This window comes from Colobus angolensis, unplaced genomic scaffold (assembly GCF_000951035.1).
Source record: "Colobus angolensis palliatus isolate OR3802 unplaced genomic scaffold, Cang.pa_1.0 Scaffold24, whole genome shotgun sequence".
In the NCBI taxonomy this organism is placed as follows: Eukaryota; Metazoa; Chordata; class Mammalia; order Primates; family Cercopithecidae; genus Colobus; species Colobus angolensis.
In genome coordinates, this window is record NW_012115599.1 from 10291636 (window position 1) to 10292053 (window position 418).

The following is a 418-nucleotide window of genomic DNA, read 5'->3' on the forward strand; positions in this document are numbered from 1 at the left end:
GCACCGCGCACATCCTCGCCACCCTCGGCCTGCGGCTCAGCCCTCGGCCCGCAGGATGGACGGCGGGTCAGGGGGCCTGGGGTCTGGGGACAACGCCCCGACCACTGAGGCTCTTTTCGTGGCACTGGGCGCGGGCGTGACGGCGCTCAGTCATCCCCTGCTCTACGTGAAGCTGCTCATCCAGGTGGGGGACCAGAGGCGCCGTAGGGAGATGAGAGGCTGATGTGAAGGTGACAGGCCAGGATTTGGAGGATTGGGGCGGGGAGTCAATGGCGACGGATTTGGGGAGAGGCGTGGAGACAGCGGGTTTGGGGGGCCGAAGTGGGTGGGAGGGGAGGGAAGCCGTGTGGGAACGCAGGGGTCACGGGTTTTAGGATGCAGAAAGGAGACGAAGGGGTTAGAGTAATAGCGAATTTGG

The 418-nt window shown here is 65.1% G+C and overlaps 1 protein-coding gene across 1 annotated transcript in view; it reads left to right on the forward strand.

Moving 5' to 3' along the window:
• Positions 1 to 418, forward strand: part of MTCH1 (mitochondrial carrier 1) — an 18277-nt gene continuing 17859 nt past the window's right edge. Inside the window, exon 1 of the mRNA XM_011945314.1 lies at positions 1 to 184. Coding sequence (XP_011800704.1) covers positions 56 to 184 — 129 coding nt within the window. The 5' untranslated portion in view covers positions 1 to 55. The remainder of the gene's footprint in view (positions 185 to 418) is intronic.